Here is a 19511-nt window from a genome sequence, read left to right as displayed (position 1 = left end):
TCTATGTTCCTCCCACTATCTCTTTCCATCCACATCAAAACTCCAGCCTGTCAGCCAGCACACTGTCATGTTCTTCGGGCAGCAGCCGTGGCTCATTAACTTCCAGTCGAGGATCCCTTGCCACCTCCAGCTTGGGCTCCACCTCGTCTCTCAGCTTCACCGACATCTACCTGGAGCAGCCTGAGCTGGGAGACCCTGACTTCCAGAACAAACTGGACTCTATTCTGCAGGAGGGAAGCACCTCTGGCTACAGGCCACCCAGCTCTATCACCACCATCCATGAGAATGAGGTGTCTTTGTCCTCCAGGCCAGTCAGCAGTGGACTAGGGGTGGGCCAGCGAACTCAAGTACTACGACTCTCAGAGACACCTCACTCCATGAGCTCCCTGTCCCCACGTTCTTCACTGTCTTCCTTGTCTCCTCCCTGCTCGCCCCTCGTCACGGATGCCTCTTTTATGTCAGGAGAGGTCTTCATGGGTCAGGCTTCACAGTTGGACTTAGATCTGCAGACCAGGTTGATGGAACTACGGCTGGATGAAGGCCAGGAACAGGGGCCACTGGCTTACCGTGAAAACAAACAAGACAGCATTATGGCCACAGTAGAGTCTTCAAAAGGTACCTGGCTCTTTCCATAGGAGTCATTTATTGCACAAAGTGGGATACAAATGTCTGAGTCCACACTAAAAATCTGAAAATCACATTGAAAGACATTTTTATAAAGCAAAAAAACCTACACACAAAAGTTCAGATGTCCTTGCTTCCTTTGAAGAATATAAGATGCTCTTTGCAACATTCAAATCTGAAGTGCTGGGATGAATTTCATGCCAGCTCAAAAGCAAAAGAATACTAAATACTAAGAAATTTATGTAAATGTATCTAGTCGTTATGCTGATGACATCATTTGTAATGAAAATGTGTGTATTAAATTAGAAAATAAAGCAAAATGTATGGATTTTCCCAGTTGGTCTTGGACTTTTGTATCCCCACTGTACAGTGAATTAATGTAACATCTATTATGATACTTCAGTGTTTGAAGCAACTTCAAGAAAGATTTAACCTCATTAGGTATAATGTAATCAAAATTTGGTTTAAAACAAAAAACTGACTTTGCTTTAACATGTAACATGCACTAACTATGGATTTTATAATCAGTATTTGTTAGTGACATTGGCCTCCAATCACTCTTTATGTCTGAAACAAACAAAAGAAAACCACACAGCTTTCAGTCTTGTTTCAGATTGCCCACTGAGCAACACTGAATTTCACCTGAAACTAGAGCAACCCTGTGAATGTCTAGTACGATAGGGTAGATTTACAGCTCACTCCCAGCTAGTCCAACAGGTGAACTCACTCAGGCCCAGTAACCTAACACCTGTCCAGAGTGACACGGTGTCACATTTCTACTCACCCTTCTCTGTGCTTGCAGATGCTGTTACGCAAATGAGGGTGTCAGGGCCCGGATCGAAGAAGGCAGGTGTAACATCGGCTGTCTCTGACGAATCAGTAGCGGGAGACAGTGGGGTGTACGAGCCTTCAGAGAAAAGGTAGGCCACTGGATAAGATGGATGGAATTATATAAACAACTGATGGGTTTAGGCGAGAGCTATCACTGCCATGATGAATCTTAACCTGTTGATGCTCATTGACCCCACCCATGGGTTTGACTTTACTTTGCTTAAATGAGTTCACATTTACTATATAGTGTGCTGTTCATAATTGTTCATAATGTTGACAAATTATACATCTTTTAATTAACTTTTTTTTTGACTAGATTAAATAGTAAATTTTAAAAGTGTGGGTGGGGTTAGAAGGGGGCTGTCCCATTTTAGAAAGCCAACATTGATTGGATGAAATTTGTATATGCCCCTCAGTGCAAGATGAGTCATCAATATTTAATCAATATTTTCTGAAAAACAGAAGAAAAAAAAAACTACATTTTAAATGCTGCCTAAATTTGTTCTTAAAATTTGTTAACTTTTAAGAGTATACTAGCATATATATGGCCTCAAATTAGGGATGTCAATTTTCAGACATTTTCATAATCGATTGTCGTGGAAATGAATGATTAATTAATCGCTGACATAATTGTAGGTTGGGATGAAACAATCAGACTGGCTGGATAACAGTGCTTGTTGTCATGTTGCACTATTAAGGTGTGTGCAGAAAACATAATGTTCATTCATATAGAAACACTCCAACACTGATTACATTGAGCCCACTTCATCTTTACAAAAGAGGAAGTGAAGGATGCACATCTGTGTGGTTTTTCTTCGGTGTTGCAGACAAGACATGACATGCAGCGCGCAAGTGGCAGTGTGCCCTCAAGTGGCAGAGGACTGTATAGACAGTCTTTTCAATGTCTGCTGGCATGATTACTGAATGCATTTGTGCTGAAATTAATTAATCGACAATCAATAAGCTTAATCGATCAAATTTTAACTGCAATTAATCCATTAACCGATTTTTATTCCATGGGATTTTTAAAGCTGCAGAACTGTCATGTATTGAGTTGTATTGTATAAGCAAAACTGTAGGACACATTATTGCTGACACAGTAGATTTAATTGGTAAATACTACTTTGATTCCAGTTTATGTTCTCAATACTTCCTTACTCAGCTCTTATAAATTTTGAAATAATTTACGCTTTGAATTACTTCACTGAACTAGTTTATTTAAATGTTAAGTGAGTAATTTATGTTCCCCTAGTGGCACCAAATGGAATTGCAACAAGTCTTTCATTGGCCATCAAACAGGTTCACCCCCAAAACAGTCAGTGTTGCTGCGTCAGGATTATGCTCAAACAAACCGTGGAATGTTTTTATATACCATTTCAAGGACTGTTGGTTGGTGACTTTATTGTTCCATGAACATTTCCTGCTTGACAAAACAGAGATTATTTAGCAGAGACGGGCCACTTCTGTTAAAATAAATGGAAGAAATTGGAATGCTCAACGGCAGCCAACGGTCAACCTGCCTTACAGGTAAAATAGCCAATCACCTTTTAGATACAGAAATCACCTGTCAATCAACTCGAGAACATGCATGTGCATTAGCTATACATGACGTTATAATTGCATTTATAGCATAATCTGAGGTAAAGAAACACAATTTATCATACCAGTTTTAACGGAATGACACACCCTTTCCGTGGATCATCATCGCCCCGCCTCTCGAGATGTGGCTCGTGTGATCCCAATGAAGAGCCTCATCACTGCTGCCTCTAAACACCGAGCACACCTCTCCTCGGGAGACTGGTCTCTACCTGCTGGCATCTTTACAGGTCCAGGAGCAGAGTAGGGAGGGTCCGGTGCAAGTTAGATGCATTGCCGGACCCGGAACCCCGGTGCGAGTTGGAGCACGTGTCGTGGCCGACGGGCCAGGATGCCGGGCCACTATTCCCCTCAAGTGCTGAGGCCCAGGGAAGCCGGACCGCTCGAGTGAAACCGCACAGTGTTCTTTTATCGTAATCTTGACCATCCATTTTGGAGATTTTGGTGTTTCCCCATTCAATTAGGTAGGAGCTGCACTTTCATGCTGCTTGTTTATATATAGCTGTCAAAACTGCCCAAGAACGTTCCAAAAATCGGCTGACGAATGGAATGACTTAACTTGAAAAAGAGACTTACGTCCAGACCATTCTAATTCCTTTGTTTTTGTTTACATTCTTGAAATGGTCTATAGCACCACAGAGTGCTATAAAATTGGCCTACTTACTAATAGATATTAATCTGTGATAGGAGAAAGTCATTTAACATTGACAAAAAGACACACTTCACCTTTAAGACATGGAGCGTGGTTCAGATGGTAATGCGGTGCTGTGTTCACTCCCACAGGCCTGGGCTTCCTGCCGAGCAGCTGCTGTGTTATGACGATGGGAGCATAGCGAGCAGCGCTCAGATCAAACTCGGTCTGAAATATGAAGTGAAAGAGAAGAGGTTCACAGTGTTCATCGTGCAGCTGTCCAACTGTAGTGCGCTCCTCCTGCCAGCCAACCAGAACATGTGAGAACTGCACTCTCTCAGCCAGCTTCATTTAAAGTCGATGGAGACATTAATTTTAATCAGCAGGATGTAATTTTGATGAAGCATCTCAGGAAGGGAAATATGCTGGCTTTAACAAATGGAATGAACCCATTCAACAGTTAGGGGATAAAAATGACTCACAGATGCATCCTGATATGTTCTCAAATGATTCTCTATGGATCTACAAAAAATCATAATCAGAATGTTAATGACTTCTATTCGCAATCTTTACACAGAATTTGGCAACAGGCCACATTAACAACATTAGGGTGAGTAAATGATTACAGAATGTTTTTAGGTGGACTCTTTTTTTTTTTTTAACAACATTATTACAATATAGGATGAAGTGGAATGTTGTACATTTTTGTAGATGCATAAACAACAGCATAAGTGTGATTTACCAGCCTAACACAAATATGGTATTAGTATTATCAATTAGTATTGCCATATTACCAACTGACAGTTTGATTGGATGCACAGCCTTTGACATTCACCAACAAAAGATATAAAAAGTGTTTTCTCCTCCCTTTTAAAGTTGACATTTGTTTTGCTATCCTAACTTTGCACAACAATATATGATTAATCACATTTTATTATTTGCATTTTGAATAATTTTTTTCCCTGCTGTCTGCAATCAGAGCAGACCTATAGGCCATTTTGAGTCGCGACCTACCAGTTGAGAACCACTGATCTATGATTGGCCAGTTCAGTCTTTTATTTTAGCATGTGGGTGGGTCTTCAGACCCTCTCAGATTAGAGTTTGACTCCTGTTGTTTTCAATCTTTTTCAGATATGTTCGTGTCGTGGTGCTGCCGTGTTCTGAGCAAGTTCGCTGCCTGTTCCGCACCCGCAGCTCTCTACCGCAGGACTCCTTAGAACTGAAGGAAGCGTTTGGCCTGCAGATGTCCTCTACTGCTCTCAGACACAAAACCCTCCGCATTGACATCTGCACTACCAGCAAATCTGGCAGAGAGGAGTGTCTAGTGAGTGTCTCATCAGAGTAGAAGCACAAAGCATAGGGGCTATCAGACACTGCTGTAGTTTATAATAACTGTTGTTGTTGATTGGCGATGGGTTAGGGAGGTTATTGAGAACAGGAGTGTTTCAAATATAGCAAATTTCCTTTTGGGGATCAATGAAGGATCTACACTCACCGAGCACTATGGTTCTAATAAAGTGCCTGACATGGTCTTCTCCTGATGTAGCCCATCCACCTCAAGGTTTGACGTGTTGTGCATTCTGAGATGCTATTCTTCTCACCACAATTGTACAGAGGGGTTATCTGAGTTACCGTTGATTTTCTGTCAGTTCAAACCAGTCTGGCCATTCGACCGCAGTCGATATCACTGAGATCAAATTTTTCCCTATTCTGATGGTTGATGTGAACATTAACTGATGCTCCTGACCCGTATCTGCATGATTTTATGCACTGCTGCCACATGATTGACTGATTCGATAATCGCATAAATAAGTAGCTGTACAGGTGTACCTAATAGAGTGCTCGGTAAGTGTATATTTAGATTTCCTTCAATGTAATGCTACAGAGTAGAATACCAAAGAGGTCAAAATACCTGATGAACGATGAACTTTGGCAAGTACAGGCCTTGATTATTTATATCCTAATTCAAGTCACTATTCAGTTCTGTTTTTTTCTTCTCTTTCTTGAAGGCGGGTGCTCAGATCAGTTTGGCTGATGAAGAGTATTCAGAGGAGTTCTGCACCAAGTGCTACAACCTCCTCAATTACATGTACCTGCCAGATGTGGACGGTAAAGGACACAACAAGCCTGACGCCTCCACTCAGCAAGAGCTGGTAAGACACACACACAATCCTCACCTCATCTTGCCTCACCACAGCCTAATGCCTTACTAATATTTCTTGGAATCTGTCTTGCCAAACGGCTAAGCTCATTGAGGAACAGCTTGCATCAAGAAATGGATTTATTCTTGCCCAAATAGTTCTTTCTAGTTTCTAATACTGTTGAAGATCAAATTACGTAGAATGCATTGCTTCACTTCAAATTAGCAGTTTTAGGTTGAAAAACAGCATGTTCTGTTACAATCAGGGTGGGAAATTAACATCCGCACCAGACAAATTCAGGTTGTTTTTTTCATCTGTCAGCCACTCATATTGACCTTTGACAAGAAATGCTGTTGTTTAGTAACAATGACGCACTCTTGTTGAAATAATATGTTTTTATATTTTATGACATCGACCATCGCAGATTCATGCCACAGTGCAGGTCGTTAACGTGCATTAAAGAATATTCCGGGTTCAGTACAATTAAGCTCAATTGACCGCATTTGTGGCATAATATTTATTTCCACAAAAAATTATTTTGACTCGCCCCTCCTTTAAAAAAAAAAAAAAAAAAAAAAAACGAAAAACCTGGGTTACAGTGATGTACTTACAAAGGAAGTGAATGGGGCCAATTTTTAACATTAAAATAGTCACCTTTTCAAAAGTATAGCCACTAGACATAAACAATATGCATGTAAACATGATTTTAGTGTGATAAAATCACTTATTAACCTTCTGTGTAAAGTTATAGCCAATTTTACAACTTCCTTGCCAAAACAATGTAATGTCAACAAACCCAAAAATTACAATTTAAACAACTTTACAGCTCAAATAATACACAGAAGAATTAATAGAAGTGCTTTTAGGGGGCCTGTGTAGCTCAGCGAGTATTGACGCTGACTACCACCCCTGGAGTTGCGAGTTGGAATCCAAGGTGTGCTAAGTGACTCCAGCCAGGTCTCCTAAGCAACCAAATTGGCCCGGTTGCTTGGGAGGGTAGAATCACATGGGGTAACCTCCTCGTGGTTGCGATTAAGTGGTTCTCACTCTCAGTGGGGCGCGTGGTAAGTTGTGCATGGATCGCGGAGAGTAGCATGAGCCTCCACATGCTGTGAGTCTCTGCGGTGTCATGCACAACAAGCCACGTGATAAGATGCGCAGATTGACTGTCTCAGAAGCGGAGGCAATTGAGATTTGTCCTCAGCCACCCGGATTGAGGTGAGTAACCGTGCCACCACGAGGACCTAGTAAGTAGTGGGAATTGGGCATTCCAAAATTGGAGAGAAAAGGGGATAAAATTAAAAATATTTATATATATAAAAATAAAAAAAATAGAAGTGCTTTTATAAAATTATAAGCTTCACATCCCTGCCTTTTTAAACCCTCAAAAAATTGGCCTTATTCACTTCCATTGTAAGTCTCTCAATGTAACCTTGATTTTTGCCTTTTTTAAACAAAAGGAGGGATGAGTCAAAATACATTTTTGAGGTAATCAACATTATGCCACAAATGCTGTTGATTGAGCTTAACTTGTATTGAACCTGTAAAAAAATGTTTAACAATGCAAAAGCTCGGGTTTACATTATTTTGACATTTGAACAATTCTAGTTACTTTCCATGACTTCCAAGACGTTTTCCATAGCCTCAAATAGGAACTATTACAGAGATCACACCTATAAGGATTTAATACCTTGTGCATTTTTTCAATTTCACATATGGGTGTTTCTTCAACTTCATGTGCTTTCAGCCCAGTGGAAAGTTCTAGTTCTAGAAAGTTTAATATTGTTAAAAAAATCTCCACATTTTACTAGTATATTAAATTTTTCTTCTAAAAAAGTCCAAAAGTGTATGTACATGCATCACAGGAGATTTATGTAATTTTTTTCTGATAGTCATGAAAATTCCCATCACAGTGTCATTTCCCATCTCAAATTCTTTATTGTGTTTAATAGAATTCTGTGGTGGAAATAACCATGATGGAAATTAAATTGTTTATTTTTTTTTAAATAAAATGATGGACTCCTTTGTCTTGCTAAGGCTAAACAAAGTTATTTAAAACAATTTAGCATCTTCAATGTCTTACTTTGGTTAAAGTCACATGAATCCCCTAGGAGGAGTATTTAAAAGTTCAGAGCTTGCAATTTAAAAAAAATCCAAAATGGCCGACTTCCTTTTGGGTGGAGCTAATGACTGCATTTATGAATGTTGTCCAGCTTTATGAGAACAATATATGTGCCAAGTTTGGTGACTGTAGGTGAAAAAGGGGGTGCTACAGAGGCCCCCCCAAACGCCCCCTTTCAACTTTTGCCCAGGCCTAATGGCCGACAACTCTGTGTGTGCAAAATTTTGAGTTTTTAGGCATGTTAAGTGCCCCAAAAGCACCCAAAACATTGAAAAATAATAATAATAATACATTTTCAAAAAATCCGAACTGGCCGACTTCCTGTTGGGCGGAGCTAATGACTGTAATTATGAAAGTTGTCCAACTTGATGAGAACTATACACCGATCAGCCAGAACATTAAAACCACCTGCCTAATATTGTGTAGGTCCCCCTCGTGCCGCCAAAACAGCGCCAACCCTCATCTCAGTATAGCATTCTGAGATGCTATTCTTCTCACCACAGATGTACAGAGCAGTTATCTGAGTTACCGTAGACCTTGTCAGTTCAAACCTGTCTGGCCATTCTCTGTTGACCTCTCTCATCAACAGGAGATCAGCAGTTACAGAAATACTCAAACCAGCCCGTTTGGTACCAACAATAATACATGTGCTTTATCTAATCAGCCAATTGTTTGGCAGCAGTGCAGTGCATAAAATCATGCATATACGGGTCAGGAGCTTCAGTTAATGTTCACATCAACCATCAGAATGGGGAAAAAATTTTCTGTGATTTCTAGCGTGGCATGATAGTTGGTGCCAGACGGGCTGGTTTGAGTATTTCTGTAACTGCTGATCTCCTGGGATTTTCACACACAACAGTCTCTAGAATTTACTCAGAATGGTGCCAAAAATAAAAAACATCCAGTGAGCAGCAGTTCTGCAGATGGAAACTCCTTGTTGATGAGAGAGGTCAACAGAGAATGTCAAGACTGGTTCGAACTGAGAAAGTCTACGGTAACTAAGAAAACCACTCAGTACAATTGTGGTGAGAAGAATATATTCTCAGAATTCTATTCTGAGATGTTGGTTGGCGCTGTTTTGGCAGCACGAGGGGGACCTACACAATATTAGGCAGGTGGTTTTAATGTTGTGGCTGATCGGTGTATATATACCAGTTTTGGTGACTGTAGGTTAAAAAGGGGGTGCTACAGAGCCCCCCTTACACACCCATGTTCAAGGGGGTGTTACAGAGCCCTCCCTACACGCCGCCCCTTGGACCCTAAAAAAAACCCATTAATATCCCACCCTAGTTACAATGAATTAACGAAAACATTAACTTAATGTGAAACATGAACTTTATAATACTTTATCAATCCATAATTAACATAGTTTATGATCAAAACTATAGCATAATTTGTTTGCAGATGCCACTTTGATTTAAAATTGTATTTAATCAACTATTATTATTATTTCCTATTTTATGTGTGACAGAAGTGTACAAATACTTTTTGGGGCCACTGTAGACATGCCCTTCCAAACCAGTTACAGAAAGGTCAAAATATAGAAAAATGTTGTCCTTTATGCATAATAGTAACCTTCATTCCTTTATGGGGTTTTTTTAGACTCCAGCTCCCAGCACAGAAAGCTCAGCTGCACACCTGGATAACACACCTCTGGAGGACTGGTATGTTACCTGTCACAACCAGTAATGTAGCGCAAAACTTTAGCTCATATACAGCTCAGTATAATAACCTTTCACCCCATTCAGCACAGCTGTCAACTTAACAATGTGTCAGTGTGAGTCTGAGTTTCAGATCATATCCAATATCCCACCCAGGCTCGACACAAACAATTAACAACCTGTTCGGATCTCAAATTGCACCTTTTTCTTTCCCAACCACTATTTTGCTTTTGAATGACCTCCTTTATGCTGTCTCGCTGGAATTCATTACAGTGTGGCGGCACATGATGACTCACTTTCTCTCATGTTTGTTAAGCTTGCCAAAATTACACTTGTAACGTAAACAGTTTGGATGACAATATTGGGCAGCATTCCTCTTTCACCCAGTCTTGTCTTTTTTGATACTCGTCTACACTCATATTATACTGCATGGCCAGTTAATTCAATATTTAGATTTATCCTCACAGAAATGACTGGAATAGCAAAACGTTATTCCAAAGGTGTGTCCACATACAGTGTCCACATATAGTGTAGCTCTCCGTGCCACTTGTCTAAGGACAAAGTCATGATTACAACCAAAACTGCACTATAAGATCTGATAGTTTGAGAGTATGACTTAACCACAACCACCTGTCATAGAAATTAATAACAGTAGGGCAGGAATGTGGCATGGTGGCATTTTACAAGAGCTTTTCCACCCTCAATCACAGTTTCTTCTGATAAGGTGCAGACTAGAGAAATAAAAGCATTGCTCTTTTAGGAACATTATGGTTTGTCAGTGATGACTCATACGCAGTTACGTTTATAAAGTTGATGGGCTGAATGGTCTTAAAGTTAAGTTAAAAAATATATGAATTATGGTAATAGTATAATTAAAGTAAGTATTCATTTCTAATTATTACTTGCATTACTATTTTACAAAATTGATAATTACCTTAAAGCTAATGTGTGTAATTATTTCATTGTTAAAATACTTTCTCCTGTCCCAGCTTAATATGCAGAGACAACTCTAAATAAATTATTTGTAGGTTGATTTCACCTAAAATTCTAAACATTCTGGCTCTGTGTAAACATTGTGGCTCTCAGGTGCTTTCAAACATTGATCTGTTTGGGCGGCCCGTCACGGCCGACAGAGCAACATTGACTCAAACATTGGTGTGAGTTTGGAGCAGTATTATTTGGGTGTATTCAGAAATCTGTTTGATTATAATATTTATTTTTGCAGTTCCATTTGGTGACACTAGTTCACAGAAATTACACACTTCAGCTTTAACAAAAATAAAAAAGTTAAATAAAAATCACAATAAATGGCAGTTTTTTTTTTTTTTTTTTTTTTTTGATAAACTAAAATACAACAACACCACAAGTTTACAAAAGAAAAGTTTACATATTTTCAAACAATTGTTGTGCAACCAAAAGACTACAAAGTTAGAAAATTAAATAGATTTACTTTACACATTCCAAACTTAATGGTGCAATTGAGAAATAGAACTTTGAACTTGAGCTTTGAGGGAATTTGGAATTATTTTAAAGAATTTGTTGTTATAGGCAGCAATGAAACAATATGTGATCAAAACGAAGAAAAAAACACTGAAACTAAAAGAAAACTAAACTAAAGTTGTATTTGACATAAGATAAAATGAAACTACTCATGCAAAAAAAAAAAAATAATAATAATAATGCATCATTACAACTAACTTAATCTAAACTAGAATTGAACACTAAAATAAAAGCAATTATAACAATGCTGGTTTGTGTGATCTCAAATGTAAAATAATCTTAAAATAAAAGAAGAAGAAGAAGAAAAAGAGTGAATCTAAACTGGAATTAAAATCCTAATTACAAAACAATATTAAAGCGTCTGAAATTTTCAGAACTCTAATAACCCTGTGTGATCTGATAGGCCTGCAGAGGCTCTGGAAGGTGATGTGTTTGTGGATGGAGAGGCTAGCGATTGTGAGGAGGATGAAGAGTTCTACCCTGAAGACTGTCAGTGGGAAAAAGAGGAAGAGGTGTTGAAGCCCGCACCCACAGCAGTCATAACGGAGAAGGTGACAGCGCTGCATCATTTGACACAGCAAAAGCTTTATCAGCATTTTAAAAATCAGTGTCTGGTTGAATTTGTTTTGTTTTGAAATTTTTGTATGTTTCCAATAAAACCTGATTCTCTTGCTTTATAAGGTGAATAAGGAGACCAGTATGGACAGTCTGCCCCATTCTGCCACTGTAGTTCGTCCCAAGGAGCGACGACACGACGTCCATCAGCAAAATCCTTTTATGCGAGGAAACACCATCATCCGGTCCAAGACATTTTCCCCTGGACCTCAGAGCCAGTATATCTGCAGAGTGAGAACGCGCGCGCGCACACACACACACACACTGTTATTTTTCCAAATTAAAGCAAGTAATAAATACACAACAGCTTTACTTATGCATAAGAATCATGCACAGAACATAATTTATCATTTACAAAATTTTCAGCATAAATACTGCTTGATTACCATTGAACTAATGCCCTCATTCTTCAAATCACCAGATTAATCGCAGTGACAGTGATAGCTCCACACTTTCGAAGAAATCTCCCTTTGTCCGGAACGCCTCCGAGCGACGCAGTGTTCGAATTAAGAAGGTAAAGAATGAAAATTGCATAGTTACATCATCCTGAAAAACAAGTCTTACTATTTGAAGACCAATTCCCCTATACATTTTGCTGTTTATTAAAACCCTTCACACACTGTAATATCAGGAATCCTAATAGATTTTTCTCAGAATGGAGAGTTGAAGTGTGTAAACAGCGGTTTAATATTTAATGCTGACATTTCTGTGCTGAGGTCAGTTTTAACTTACTGGGCCTTAGGTGACACATTTACACAGGTAACTGCACATAGAGCTTCATAGATTTTGAGTTACAACAGACAGTATACAGTACTGTATATGAGCAAATACATAAAGTACAGTCAGGGTTTATTTTGCGATTATGTCTGGTTGATAGTACATTATCCTGCTTATTATGAAGGCTTTAAATACTGATTTGAATTGAAATTATTATATTATGTGAGGGTTATTTTTTGTCAACTATTCAGTAGAGCTACACGATTAATTGTTAAAAGATTGCGATCTAGATTCAGACACCCACGCAATCTTATTCCTATTTTTTTCCTCTCGTTTTGATTTTTACTTCACTTAAAAGTTAAAATAAACATTTAAAACAGTTAAAATACGAACAGGCTAAATCCCTTCTTTTTTTTATGCACTTCAGTTTAACACCATTTTTTTTTACAGGATTTATTTATTTAATTTTATTTTTGCATTAATAACACTGTGCTATTTGGTTTATAATGTATTAGTTGCACCCTCTTGTGGATTTAGGACTTTTTAAAGCATATTTTTGTTTATTGCATTTTTTAAATAGACTGAAGCAAAGAATATTTTGTCAGAACTTTTATTAAATTACATGTTACTTTGTTTAGTAGCCTAATGCTCAGGTTTTGTCAATCACTAATACATTTTTTTTTCTTCAAAATCATAAAAGAATTGTGATCTTTATTCTAAGCAAAAAAATCTTGATTCTCAATTCATCCAGAATCATGCAGCTCTACTATACAGTTTAGTGATGATTATTATACATAAAAATTTGACTGCAGAATACCATGATTGCCCAATCAGAATCAAGTATGATATAGTGATCCATTAACTATCAAAAGTGTGACGTCTGTAATAAACATACTGTAAGTTGCTTCAGATACGTGTCAGTGAAATGATTTCTCAGTTCACTCTCTCACAGCCACCGATTCAGGTGAAAGGTCTGGACGGACTCCTGCGCACCTCTCTAGACCTCGAGCTGGACTTGCAGGTGACTCGCACACGGCACAGCCGTCTGAACGAGGATCTGCGTGTGCTGCGGGAGCTGAAGGAGCAGTTGGAGAAGGCCCGGCAGCAGGGGCAATATGTCCTGCCCACATGGGTACAGGAGGACGAACGCTTCCGTCTGCTGCTTAAACATGCAGAGAGACAGGTCAGTCGGGGGAGACATTACTGCATGTGTCTCGTGATCATTTATGACACACTGAAATATTTTAAATTGATCACAAAAGTAGATTACAGTTGATGGCTACAGCAGAGGGGCCGATTTTCAGTGAATTCCATCTGGGTTTCCATTCTAACGTCTGATGCTGTTCATCCACTCTCTCTCCTCAGACCCAAGAAGAGCAGCTACAGGAACAGAGGGTAGAAAAAATGATGCGTGCAGCAGCTAAGGATGTGCACAAGATCCGTGGACAGAGCCTCAAAGAGGTCCCTGGGGTTCAGTCCTTCAGGTGGGCTTTTGTTCCTGTTTCTGAAATGTTCCTACACATTTTCTTCCTTAACCAGGAAGCTGCCATTGGCCAACCAGCATTATCAGGAAGACTATGCAGGTTTGCCAACAATTTTTGCTGGTGAACTACATGGTGATACTGGACCACCACCAAAGAAGCACTAATCAGCATTGACCAGCTTGGACCAACATGGGAATTCATGATGGTCTAAGCTGGTCTTTTCATCAGGGTATCTTCGGTTTTGTTAGACTTCCAAGTCTTTGTAGTTGGGGAAATCATGGCGCTGTTCCTAAAAATAGCAAGCTACCTTGCTGCCTGCTGCATAGAAATGTGGCTGCCTTGTAGTAGCATCATAACTAAAATAGAACCTCATAAGTGACTAATATGGAACGCTCTACTTAGGCAGGAACTCCGTGTGACACTCAAATAGCGCTCCTCACATGAAGCTAGGGCTGGATGCTATGGCTTCAAAAATGATATCTCGATATTTTTCAGCCTATTGACAATATTCAATAGATATTTTATCTAAAAAATTCTGTATTTGCTCTGAAATGGTTTAAAAGTGATTTTTTTATTTTTTTTAAATCAAATGAACCATCATTACCATCACTAAATTAACAAAAGGGAGAATGAGATCTAATTGTATTGATATGCACTTTTAGATTTATATTTTATATACAATGATGCAATGTAGCTTAAGATAAATGTAGCTTAAGATATTTACCTTCATATATTTTTACAAAACAAAAAAATTGGGTGAATGAACAAGTTGTGCAAAAACTACAAAACTGTTACCCAGTCAAGTTTACTATTACAATATAATACTGAGTTATCATTACTCTGAGTATTCAGTTTGCTTTATATTGCTAAATGTGATATATTTCTGTCCTATTTACTTCACCTTTACGTGAAGCTTTTATTTTGACACTTCACCTTCATCTGGAGCTTTTATTTTGACACTTCACCTTTATATATTTTTACCCTTAAAGTGTAGTCTGTAGTTTACAGTGTTTCTGATCTGGTGAAACGCAGTCATATTCTCCTTTTCTGTTATACTGTGCCGCCTTTAATAACTTATTAATAGTGGTTACTAATGCTTGGAATTGCGTGAATGCTTGAACATGCAGTACTTTTCATTCACAATGCGTGTGAACTGCTCTAAAAGCACTAAAAACACGAGTCACTGGTTTATTCTGAAGCCCTCACAGACCATGTTTATCACTCTTTAATCACAGCCTTGTGCCTAGGCCTACATGAAGCACAAGGGAGAATCAGCTCACAATTATTTACAGTAGATTTAAATGTAATTCACCTTTTTCCTGAACGCGGATGTTTTCCGTGATTCATAATGAAAGCCTGTTTTCGTTTTCCAGTCTCCAGTGTTTTCACTCGCATCGGTAGATGTTTTAGCACATAATGTGATGATTAACATATTTAATTTGTAAAAAAAAAAAGCCAATTAATAAAAAATAAAAAACGTGACTCCATAGTGCCGATACTTTGCAAAGTCATGATGACATACTTTTGACAGTGCCTGTCCCGAGTGGGTAGATGGCAAAAGTGATTTCCTGTGGTTAGTTACTTTGATATCATTAAAGGAATATTACGGGTTAAATGCAAGTTAAGATCAAAGACAGCATTTGTGGCATAATGTTGATTACCACAAAAATACATTTGGACTCATCCCTTTTCTTTAAAAAAACTAGATTCTGGGTTCCAGCGAGGCACTTATAATAAATGTTAAAATACACACTGTTTCAAAAGTATAGCCACAAGATATAAACAATTGGTGTGTGTTAACATGATTTTAGTGTGATAAAATCACTTACCAAACTTTTCTGTGTAAAGATATTTCCAATTTTACAACTTCATTGCCATGACAATGTAATGCTGTAAACCCTAAAACCCTAAATTGACCATAAAAACAATGAATAAACATTACAGCTCACATAATACACAAGTTTTAACAGAAGAATTAATATAAGTGCTTTTTATAAAATTTTAAGCTTCACATTTCTATCTTTAAACCCTCAAAAATTTGGCCCCATTCACTTCTATTGTAATTGCCTCACTGTAACTGCGATTTTTTTTTTTTTTTTGTTTTTGTTTTTGGCTTTTTTAAAGGAAAGGAGGGACAAGTTGAAATTATTTTTTTGTGTTAATCGATATTAAGCACAAATGCTTTTGATTGAGCTTAACTTGTATTGAACCTGTCATGTTTCTACTTCAAGTACTTCAAGTTATGACAGCCTACAACTACACAGGTTGAACATGAACTCATGTTTACTCCAACAAACACTTCAAATGGATGTTGTTCTCTGTCTTGATCGCTCATTTTGGCAGTTTTTACTGCTTATGGAGACCGGAACCTGAAAACAGCCCAGCAGCAATCAAAATAATCATTGCACTGCCATCGACAAGCACTGCTTTGAACTCTTGTTCTGGCTTTACCCAAATTGCCATTTTGGTAAAAGTTAAGACATGACATGCTTCCGTGGGCATTTAATTGTGCACTACTGAGGCTGTAAAGTACTTGATTTCTGCCACAAGTCCCATCTGGGCTTGTTTTGTACAACAAATAGCGTTAAGAGTTTGTTTACCTATCACTTCACTTTGCAAAGATTCCGCCCCTATTCCAACCAGTGAACTCAGAGCTGAATAAAATGTCTGAATCTTACGTCATAATGGTGAATGCGTTTATAGCGTTAAAGAAAAATCAGCGCGTTAAACATTTAAAATTAATCGCGTGCATTCATTTTGTCAGCTCTAATAAAAATGCATAGCACAAACAAATATTGGAGAAAAAAAGGTCCATTTAAATTGCGGTGAACTGTTTTACTGATGCTTTTCATTATTTCATGAAATTTCTTTCAACTTGTCATCTTAAAGAATGTTTACACTGAGCTCGTCGCAATGTATTCTGAAAAATGCCATCACCTTAAAAAAAAAATACATGCAATCCTGCCTTAGAATATGGCAAAAGTTAGATATCTTAGGTCACATCCACACTAATATGTTTTCGTTTGTGAACACAATGATGTAGGTACATTTACACCTCACATCCATACTGTAATGGGCGTTTCGAAAAGGCGCTTCATTAATACACATTAGAAAACAAAACTGAGGTTTCAAACTTAAACAAATTAGTGTGGATGTGGCCTTAAAAGGCAGCATGCTGTTGCTACCTACCGTCTGAGTCGGTAGTACGTCTATGATGCCTTAACATACCATAGATGTCTTCATAGGTAGATCATTAGATTTTGGAGCAGAGCTCATATCAACTAATAACTTTTCTTTACTGTGTGGTTTTATATGGTTTTATATCTGATACCATGAAGTTTCAAGCTGTACTTTTTGTCTGGTGTAACCTCTCTTAGAGAGAAGATGGCCTTCTTCACCCGAGGGAAGATAAATGTTCCTGACCTACCAGCCGACGACGTGTAGAAAATCTCAAGTATTTCCGTCTTTACTGCTGGTTCCATGGAGACGAAACTAATCTCTGGCAGTATCATGAACAATTGTGTGAAAGAAAATGGATGTTGGTGCAGGAAAAATTTAATTTTAGAACACTGAGTTTTAACTCTCAAAACTGAAATTGTATAGATCCATGTCTTTTTTTCCTTTTTTCTTTTCTTTTTTTACTGTCATTGTGTTCTGTTTCTAAAACAAGTATGTTGGTATCTGTACTAGGTATTTCAGTGATCATTCAAAAACACCAGCACGATCTTAGAAACGAGTTTTAAACATGCTGCTCTGCTGATTCAGGCAGGACTGCTTACTGTATCTCTTGAAGATGTGAAAACAGATACTTACGGTACTACTACCGCTCATAGCACAAGGGTTCGGGAATCAATATCTAGCTTTCTGTTGCAATGACAAAATGGATGGGCATAAATCCTGCGATCTTAGTCATGTCCCACTACAAACAACATTGTTCTGTCCACATTTGTGTTCAATGATATGTACGTTTGGGAGTTTTTTTTTTTTTTTGCAAATAGTTGCAGGTGTTAGCAAGCTTGAAACTAAAGCATGTTGAACAATTAACTAGACCGGTTATATAGTAGATTAATTAGATTGCTAACAGCTCTCCGTGTTCGTGTTAATTGCACATGCAAACAGGAAACATGTTAGTGCAAATGTTTGTAATTTGATGTAGAATCTGCACTTAGTCCAACAGACTCTCAGGTAGAATATCCGATAGTTCATGCACTTTAATAGAAATCAGATAGTGTGGAAAAGGCATTGATCTAGACTTGAGAATGAAGCAAAAAGCACACTTTGAATGCAAAGATCATATCCCATCGAAGTGAACCCCCATTTCTGAGCTCTTTTTACATCTTTGGATATTTCTACCTTCTTTTTATGTTTTCTCAACTTCCCATTGTAGTACGTGCAGTGGCATGTTGCGTTAGTTTTTCATTCCTTTTGATTTAGACCTGACCTAAACACACCCAGACACCAGACAACAAACATGGTTTTGTAATTGTTAGTTTATTTGACTTGTTATCCATCAATTAACTTTGAAAGCTTCTGAACTGAATGTAGAGAAAATGAGAGAAGCATTTTGTGTGTTTTGGTGAAACTCACAAAGAAATGTCTGTCATTTTTAACCCCAAAATCAAAAGAAAAAATAAATTGTGTTTTGTATTAAGAAAATGAAGATTTTTTTGTACTGTAACATTTTTTTCCTGACAATTAAGCTCACCCCTTCCTAAAATCTCATTACTGTTATGTGAAAAAAATGTAATTCACATTACTATAATACATAATCTGGGTTTGAAATTAAAACCTTCCAACCCGCCAAATGTGGGTATTTCATGCGCAGTGGTGGGTGTGGCAGGCGACCATCTCGGAGTGACATATGACAAGAAATGCCGTTATACACAAAGACAAGGCATTTGCGTTTGAAGAAACATGTTTGATTTATATATTTTGAAGAACAAAAGAAAGAGAAGCCATTGATGCACGTGTGTGATTCGCTGTGTGTTGAGAGGTTCTGTGGCACTCTGCCGCAGATGAGCGCAGCATGAGTGTGTCTCACGAGACGCATGCATAGAGTTCTCACTCTTTCTTCTCTGTTTCAGTCGTCTGAAAACAGTTTGCAAGAATAGTGTTGTCTGTGAGAACGCTGCAAAATACCTTGTTTTTCATGCATTGTGAATGCCCTGCTGCAGGTTCACTTTATTTTCCCATTGCTTAATTCAAAATATTTGTGGCTGTATACATTACCATACATAGCAAAGACATGCAGTGAATATAGGTGAATTGTCATGTGTCATTATAATTCATTACAGCCTCAGAAATGGGTCTTGAACAAGAAGTCTCTCTTCTGTGCTTGTCTACTCTTTAGCCTCCATTTTAATGTTGTAAAATCATCATTATGATAATAATAGTCTGGTATTCTATGCTATATTTTATATTCTAAAATAACATTGTTAATGTTATATGCATTTATTATACACCGTATATATAAATAAAAATCAAAGTGACTGGTAAAATTGAGCATTCACCAACCACTGTGGCTGGTGGGCAAAAAAGTTCATTTCATACCCTGTACATATTGAAAATAATCTTGTCCATACACAATTG

The 19511-nt window shown here is 38.0% G+C and overlaps 1 protein-coding gene across 2 annotated transcripts in view; it reads left to right on the top strand.

The window, feature by feature from the left end:
- The window catches only part of LOC127430896 (protein KIBRA-like), a 60410-nt gene extending 41832 nt beyond the window's left edge, over positions 1-18578 (top strand). For both annotated transcript variants that reach the window (XM_051681037.1, XM_051681038.1), the window contains exons 11-22: positions 47-615; positions 1427-1544; positions 3835-4002; positions 4814-5006; positions 5692-5835; positions 9548-9609; positions 11510-11657; positions 11788-11952; positions 12143-12235; positions 13391-13621; positions 13804-13922; positions 17300-18578. In XM_051681037.1, coding sequence (XP_051536997.1) covers positions 47-615; positions 1427-1544; positions 3835-4002; positions 4814-5006; positions 5692-5835; positions 9548-9609; positions 11510-11657; positions 11788-11952; positions 12143-12235; positions 13391-13621; positions 13804-13922; positions 17300-17366 — 2077 coding nt within the window. In that variant the 3' untranslated portion in view covers positions 17367-18578. The remainder of the gene's footprint in view (positions 1-46; positions 616-1426; positions 1545-3834; positions 4003-4813; positions 5007-5691; positions 5836-9547; positions 9610-11509; positions 11658-11787; positions 11953-12142; positions 12236-13390; positions 13622-13803; positions 13923-17299) is intronic.
- Positions 18579-19511: the final 933 nt, after the last annotated feature.

Source organism: Myxocyprinus asiaticus, chromosome 40, assembly GCF_019703515.2.
Source record: "Myxocyprinus asiaticus isolate MX2 ecotype Aquarium Trade chromosome 40, UBuf_Myxa_2, whole genome shotgun sequence".
NCBI lineage: Eukaryota > Metazoa > Chordata > Actinopteri > Cypriniformes > Catostomidae > Myxocyprinus > Myxocyprinus asiaticus.
This window is presented reverse-complemented; position numbering and strand designations above follow the sequence as displayed.